Raw genomic sequence first — 8,177 nt, forward strand, 5'->3', positions numbered from 1 at the left:
GTTTCTCCTCTGCTATTTTTTTTTTTTACTTCAGGTGTTCATGTGTACTTGAGGGTTCGACTCACATAAACATCCTCCAAAGGGTGTGGAGAGTGTACTCACGATCCCCCTTGCCTGATAACCAACACTGCCCAATTGGATAGTAGCAAAAATGGTGGAAATGGAGTCTGACACAAAAATAAAAGTCTACATTGATAAAAGAAAGTGGCAATCCTCAAGTACAGAATAAAGGCAAGCGTACGTAAGGGTAGATAATTCAGGAGTCTCTTGATAAAGACTAAGTAAGAACACACCAAGGTTATAGACTAGGACTTAGATAAAGTGCACAAAGGCACATGCCAAGAAGGTTCTCCCAAGAGAAACTGGCAAGGTTGTTTCTGCTTAGGAGACAAGTAGAGAGAGCTCGAAAATTATCCCGATTTAAACAGGATAGGCCAATTTGGTATTGACAGATAAGCAAGGGAAACAGAGAGGAGGAAAGGAGATGACAGGTTAGACATTTTGGCACCGTACAGTAGATTCATATTTGCTAACTGTTCTAGTTTGAGAAATAAGACTGAGAAATTACAACCACCTTTAATATCTTACCATTAAAACAAAGTTCAATTAGCCTCAGATCAACTGTCTAAGATTTTGTCTGATAGAGCTGTTCCCAACATATGTATTAGTAACAGACAGTCATTTCTTAACATATTACATGAGAGCAGGTAGGGATGTTATATGTAGTATGGACTGAGACTGGTTTGGAGAAAGGAAATTCAGTAGTCCTTGGTATATATAATATGTTCATTTAAATTTTTTATCTTCTGGTCACACATAGTCACTCAGTGATTCATGAAGTATTTGATGGAGCAAAACCAAGATTTGCAATGTAAGTACATCTGAATAACAGCCACATCATACACATTTACATGTTTTGGAGATGGTGTTAAGGAAATTCTCCATATAAGTTCTGTTAAAGGGCAGAAAGTAGTTTAGATTTTTACTGTAGACCAAAATATAACTGTGTCCTTGAGGAAGAAAGAAGGGCTGATCTTACGTGTGACCACAGCAATGATCAGCTTTGAAGACAATGGAAAGCCTTTGTTCTCCACTTCAATCTATTTTTTTAGGTGCTTTGTTTTTGGTGCTAAAAATACTCTCTTTATAGAAGTAGCACAGCAGGTGTGTCATTTGTTCTCTCTCTCTCCTCTCTCCTCTCTCTCTCTCTCTCTCTCTCTCTCTCTCTCTCTCTCTCTCTCTCTCTCGCAGTGAGCGCATTATTTCATTTCCAAGGGTAGAAAAAAAAATTAAGAAAGATAAAACTGGAAAAGACATTGTGGTACTTGGACAGAAAGGCTGTTTTAAGCTCAGAATGATTCATTTTCAGGTTTCCTTCGGACTGTTAAATTCTAAAACTTGCTTCCACTGAGACAAATGGAGAAAAAAATCTTAAATGAGAAATAATAACAAAAACCAATTCAATAAATTTCCTTAATTATAAGTGATGGAATATAATTTATAAAAGCTTAAAAGTGCTGAGTGAGGACTCTCAGGACTGCTGTTGTTCACCCCATATGGAGTCTGTAAAGATACCCAGTGAAGTCACAAAGCTTTGTGATTGGCCTCTAGAAATAAAACAAGTGTGAACTATTAGTAGAGACCAGTCCCATAATTTTTGAAGATTTTATAGGGGGAGATGTCTTATTTCCAAGGCCACTGTGAAATATATCCCCAGAAAGTCATAGTGAGAACTGGAGGGACCATTTCTGTTCCTCTCCCAGTATTCTGATACTTTGCATTGCAATCAGTTAGACATGTTGTCACATGGTGGGAAGTGTGTCATTAACTCTTTCATACACATTTTTTAAATTTAAACGACCACAAAGTTGTCCCAGTGACTTGGTTTTGTCAGAATGACAAGTCACCCTCTGAGGCCATGCTGTTGCTGGAGCATCACTAAAGTAATATAGTTGTGCTTCCGTGTTTTGTTTCATTACCCATCTTCTAAAATGTATTTGCAAAGACTGAAGAGTAATAGAGACCTGTGATTCTGAAGCTGATTTTAAAGCTTCACAATTATATATCTTTTGAAGTATGATAACTTTTCCCGTTTTAAAATGAAAAGGTCTTTTGTAAGCCTTTGGTTTTCTTTAACTAAATCCCCCAATTATACACACACACACACACACACACACACAGAGAGAGAGAGAGAGAGAGAGAGAGAGAGAGAGAGAGAGTTGGCAAATATAATTGGCTTGAATTTCTCTAAAATATCAAGAAAATGGAATTCACAAGAACTTTATTACAATTATGCATCTAGATTGACTTAATTCTTATGCAATGTTAGTAATTTTTACCTAGTACTAAGTTACATTCCATTTCAGATTTCCTATTTCAAAGGGTATCTCAAATTTCTAAGATGTTAAACCAAGTACCAAGCCATTTTTGTATATGTAATAAAAGTCTTAAAAATTAAAATGGTAATCCTAAAAAAACCAAGTGCATGAAAAATGTGGTCTGACTGTATAACAAAAGGGAGTTATGTAACTCTACGTGAGTGAGATCTTTCATCTTTGATTTACAGGTTAGAGTCCTCCCTAACTAAAACCACATTGTTCCATGTCTTTCATATCTTGGCCTTCCCTAAAACCTTGTTTTAATTAAGGTTTCTTTCAGATTTCGGAATAAAAGCATGACAATCTTCACTTATGGCTTTAATATATCCTTTGAGTTAAGAAAATATATAAAAAAAGTCAATGTTCAAAAGCACTGTCAGATATTAAATATGCAAAGTATTCTATCTACCTCACTGTCTTTAGGTGTTTGAGTTATACACTGAAATACAATTTTCAGAGGCAGGGCTAACTTGCTTGTATTTTACTGAGTAAGCTGTTTTTAATCTCAGAAATAAATGTCCTTTATTTTGAACCTTTGTTGGGAATGCTACCTGTGCAAAGGTTAAGTTCCGTGTTAGCTTTCATGTGAAGGCACAATTCTTAGCTTAGTCCCATTCAAAAAAACTTCAGGTCATTGTCATCTTCACTGATGTTTCTAAGACCTGGGAACTCAGTGGAATCACTTAAACTCTACTCAGCAGAAGATCATAACATAAGTGGGTTCACCGAAAAGTAAGCAAAATAGATAAAACACCCCAATCCCCTGAGTAATGGGGAGGTTGAGGTGACTTTTCTAAAAGATGGAAGAGTGACAAGAAAGGCTAAGAAGGAAAGAGGAGAGAATGGGTGCCAGATAGAGCTGGAACAAGCTGCCTGGAGAAGTTCTGTACTTTTCAAGGGCTGCATGTCTCCCAAGGGATGCACCTCCAGAGCCACTCTTCTCAAGGTGGTGCTGTGTGGGGAGAGGGGGGCGTGCCATCTCATTACCTGTCAAAACTGCAAGCCTATATATTGTGAGAACATGAGGCAGATGTAAATTTCCAGTAAGAGTTGACACAAAATACTGCCCCATTGCATGTAGTGTGCACATTCCTTTGGAACTCTCAGATACATTGTAATATTCTTTCCATTGAGAAAAAAGCCTTGCTGTCGCTGGGTGGTGGTGGTGCACTACTTTGATCCTATAACAGAGGCAGGCAGATCTCTGAGTTATGCGCCAGCTTGGCCTACAGCATGAGTTCCAGGACAGCCAAGGCTATGCAGGGAAACCATGGCTCCACTGTTTCCCTCCACCCCCTCCCCACCCCCCAAAAAAGGGAAACAACGAAAAACGCCTTATCCCAAGTCCATTTTGAACTTTTGCCAGGAGGGATGGAATTGTATTAGAACAAAGGCAAAAAATTCAAAAGTATAACAAAGAGAAAAAAAAAAAAAGTCCCTAAAACCCACAACAATCTGTCTGTAATTCCCAGCGACTCACAGCTGAAAAGAAATCCTGTAAACAATTTAAGTGTACTTGACAGTAAACTACACAATAAGACACTGGTCAGAATGTCAGGAATGGGTACGTCTCCGGTTTTGCCCAAATTTTCACTGGGTGTCAGAGCTTCTGAAATGAACACTATCGAATGCTGTATTGAAAGTCGCTAGCTCACACTTTGTGTCTGGGAGTGGGTCATCAGCAGAAAAGCATGCTGGAAAGAGTTTCTTCCAATCCTGGTTACTGTAACTTTAGATACACAGTGGTTACATTTCAGGAATCTGTAATGCTCTTTCAAGTCCATCCAAAGAACCAGGGAAGCTGCTGTTCAGAATTTTGTGCCCAGTGTTTATGTTCCATCAAACTGTGCCACCCAGGCAGCAGACATGTCTGAGGGTGCTGGGGTTGTGTGTGTGTGTGGGGGGGGATACACAATGATGTCACACACAGGAAATATCGGGGGAGACTTGGCACTTCACAAGGCTGGCTCCTCTTCCATGGGCTCACCAGCAGTTCTGTAAAAATAAACAGGCAATCAGAATACGGCCCACGAGTACACAATGGTACTGTAGACTTTCATGCACAATCAAAGCTGATTTTTCAGCTCTCTCCCGTGTTTATTTGTGTCATTCAGTTATCCATAAATAGAGTTTCTTTCCTAGGCAGTATAAACAAATGTCAAGTGGAAAAACATTTTAGACCCAAGCAATCATTGGAAATGTTCCTGTTTATATTAAAACATGTCAGAATATTTTATAACTCTAGATTCCAAAATGTACATGTTTTGTGTCTTGGACAGTCCAATAATTTATTGAAAAAATTAGCTATGATATCCTATTTTAGGAGCAATTGCAGTGATTTCTGGAACCATTTTTGCTAAGGAGAGTGAAAGATTCAGCTAGCTTCTGGAGAAGGCTCATCCAGGCTCTGGGTTTTGCTTCTGTTCTTTCATAACTGGATTGGCCTTCTGCCGGAGGCATTTTAAATCAAATCCTGAATTTGATTAGCAAATCGCTGCTACAGACCTAACATTTTTATAAGAAACGCACTATGCTAGTATGTAAATCGTTTGCATTCGGCATCTTAAGTGGGGTGTTCTGTTCAGCTAAAAACCAAAGCTAATTGCTTGAAAATTTATACTTGAGAGTTAACCTTAATTTACTAACACGTTGAGAGCATTTTAAGGGAAACTTTTACAATGATTTTTAATTCTGTTAAAAGAACAAATTGTAGCAGGAATCCAAATACATTCGGCAGTTGTGTTGTCTAGGGAAGTTGGATTAGCTAGGTTTGAGATGCTGAAATGACTGACGCATTGAGTCTGAAGCTAATTTTAGTACTACAGTCTGTGAAGTCCCAGCTTCAGGTATGAACCATGAAGAGCAAGGTGCTCCTGACAAAACTGATGAAGAGTGGAAATAGCAATCATGGCAAAGAAGAGTGTATGTGCAAACAGCCAACACTGGAATCCTTTGGATTCATCCTTTCATTATGTGTCATGCACATAACATTATGTCAAATGACACACAAATACAGTGCCATGCCTATGCTACCAGTAGGAATAAAATAAGCATTCTGCAGCTCTCTAGGTGATAGAATAATAGATAGGCAAGATGGTTTTCATTTGTTTTCTACTCATTGGCTTTCGATAATGGATCACTTTCATATCAGAAAAATTTACTATGAGTGATGTGCAATGATTACTGGAACAAGCAGGCTAGTTAGGCATGCTAGTTTTACAGGTGTAAAAGGAAAAGAGCCAAAATTTCAAGGAATCTTGAAATACAGTGGTTCTCAGTCAATGTAGCATTTTTTAAAATAAAAAATTAAGAAAATAAGATATATTTTCCTTAGAATGGCAACCCAGAGATTTTTTAAACATACCTTTTAGAAAACAAAGAGTAAATATTACTCTGCATTGTCTAAAACACCAAGTTCTAAAAAATTCCATAAGTAGTCACTAAAAAAAGAAAAGAAAAAAAAAAACAATTTCTTAGGAATGCCCAAGAATGTTCAGCATGTAGAACCTGATGATGTGGTCTTTAAATTTGAAAGACTATCAAGAGGCATCCTAGTTAGCATTTATCTCTATCTATATAGACCAATGCTTAAGAAAGAAAAAGCCAATTAAAAATATTCTAATATATATATATATATATAAACATACAGACTTATTTCAATGTGTTAATTTGTGAATCAAAACTTCAAGAATAATGAGAAGTGGTGCTTTGGAAATATGAGGGCTTTTCACCCTGGTCATCACCAGACATGCGCAGTGTATCTTAACTAACAGTTACTCCCTCGGTCCTATGGCCTATTCAGCCATAGGTTCCTGGCCCTTTTACCAATGCTAGCTTTGAATTCAATCTCATTGAGCAGACCTCAGATCCTTAGGTCCTATCAGAAAGTGGTTGGTTGTTCCTATAACATTCATGCTACTGTATATCAGTGAGCATATCTTGTCAGGATAGGCAGGAAGTCTTTGCCTCTTTGAAATTAAGTCCATTTGCAATTTGAACACAGGAGCACCCAGCTAGGATGACACATGGTAATCCCAGCACTCTGGGAGGTGGAAGAAGATTCAACTGGATTGCAAAGTCAGTTTGGGTTATACAGTGTGTTCCAGATGCATCTGGGCTGTACACTGAGTCTCTGTAAACAAACATACAACAAAACAAAAACAAAAAAAACCAAAAAATCAAAAACAAAAACAAAAAGCAACAACAAAAACAAACCCAAGTAAGACAAACTGCATTTTTCATGCAACAGTGTAGTTGGATGATAGATGTACCCTCTACCTCTGCAAGCCTCTGAGCAACGATGAGCTTTGATATTCAGGGAAGGATTCCTTCAGTCCAGCATCACAGATTAAGTAAGGAGATGAAGGGTTTGCAGCACCATAGGAAGAACAACAATATGAACTAACTAGTACCTTCAGAGCTCCCAGGGACTAAACCACCAATCAAAGAGTATACATGGTGAGACTCATGGCTCCAGCTGCATATGTAGCAAAGGATGGCCTAGTCAGTTATCAATGGGAGGAGAAGCTCTTGGTCCTGTGAAGGTTCTATGCCCCAGTATAGGGGAATGCCAGGACCAGAAAGAAGGAGAGGGTAGGGTAGTGAGCAGGGGGAGGAGGGAGGGAACAGGGGTTTGTTTTAGATTTTTTATTTTATTTCATTTTATTTCATTTTTTTGAGAGGGGAACCTGGGAAAGGAGATATTGTAAATAAAGAAAACATCTAATAAAAACTATTTTTTAAAAAAGAAAGTTTCCATGAACACTCCAATAAATTAAAATTAGACAAGAAAAAAAAATTTACAACGTAAAGGGAGGAAGGAAAGAATAATCTTGAGATCAGATATAGCGAGTCTAAGTGCCCAGGGCTGTGTGGGCAATGAGCACAGCACTGAATACAACAGACCACAATTTCTGCCCTCTGGAGCTTGCAGCCTGCGGTTCTTCCTACGGTAATGAGTTCAGTGTATGGAAATGCATTTATTTCATGTATGTAAAAACAGAATCCTATTGCTAGCCAGGTTCACATGGCTTCATTACTATTGAGCTGTGGCACCCTTTAAAGTAACTGTTCTCAACTTGTGGGTCAATGCCCTTTGTTACAGGGCTCACCCAAGACCATCAGAAAATACAGATATTTATTTACATTATGAGTCACTAGCAAAATTACAGGTAGAAGTAGCTTCAAGGTAATGTTATGGTTGGGGATCAGCACAACGTTAGGAACTATATTAAAGGGTTGCAGAATTAGGAAGGCTGAGTACCACTGACTGTCAGCTGATTGCACAACTTAGAAGACTCCAATTTCTGGCAAAAGTACATCCCGTCATCCCATCCATTCTTTGCAATAGCCACGAACTCCCGCTACACTATGCTGCATCTCCATACCCTGTGCTTCATGAATTCTATTTTCTCCCACTTCAGCCTTAATTTTTCTTGGTTGTTTTCCTTCCCCAACAATTTAACACACATAGGAGATATTCCATAAACCCTTTGAAATGTTTGATGTAAGCAGGGCTGGTGTAACAGCTTTTTAGAGAGATATAACAATATAGCAATCTAAATTAAGAATAAAATAAGAATTTCAGCAAAGAACAAATGTTCTGGAAATATTCTCAATTTAAACTACAAGCCCACACATATTGCACAGGTATGTGAGAAAGATAGCAAGTTAAACAAAGAAGGAGGGCCCAAGGGAGGACTCTTGAATCTCATTTAAAAGTGGGAATAAAAGGGGAGACGCAGGGCAGCAGGGACATGATCCTCTCAGCTTCCGAGTGACAGAGGGGGTTCAGCGTCC

At 38.4% G+C, this 8,177-nt stretch overlaps 1 protein-coding gene across 21 annotated transcripts in view; it reads right to left on the bottom strand.

Annotated features, from left to right (window-relative positions):
* Nucleotides 1–2,264: 2,264 nt before the first annotated feature.
* The window catches only part of Hdac9 (histone deacetylase 9), an 832,819-nt gene continuing 826,906 nt past the window's right edge, over nucleotides 2,265–8,177 (bottom strand). For all 21 annotated transcript variants that reach the window (XM_031355577.1, XM_031355573.1, XM_031355564.1 and 18 more), the window contains one exon: nucleotides 2,265–4,373. In XM_031355577.1, coding sequence (XP_031211437.1) covers nucleotides 4,334–4,373 — 40 coding nt within the window. In that variant the 3' untranslated portion in view covers nucleotides 2,265–4,333. The remainder of the gene's footprint in view (nucleotides 4,374–8,177) is intronic.

Source organism: Mastomys coucha, unplaced genomic scaffold (assembly GCF_008632895.1).
Source record: "Mastomys coucha isolate ucsf_1 unplaced genomic scaffold, UCSF_Mcou_1 pScaffold6, whole genome shotgun sequence".
In the NCBI taxonomy this organism is placed as follows: Eukaryota; Metazoa; Chordata; class Mammalia; order Rodentia; family Muridae; genus Mastomys; species Mastomys coucha.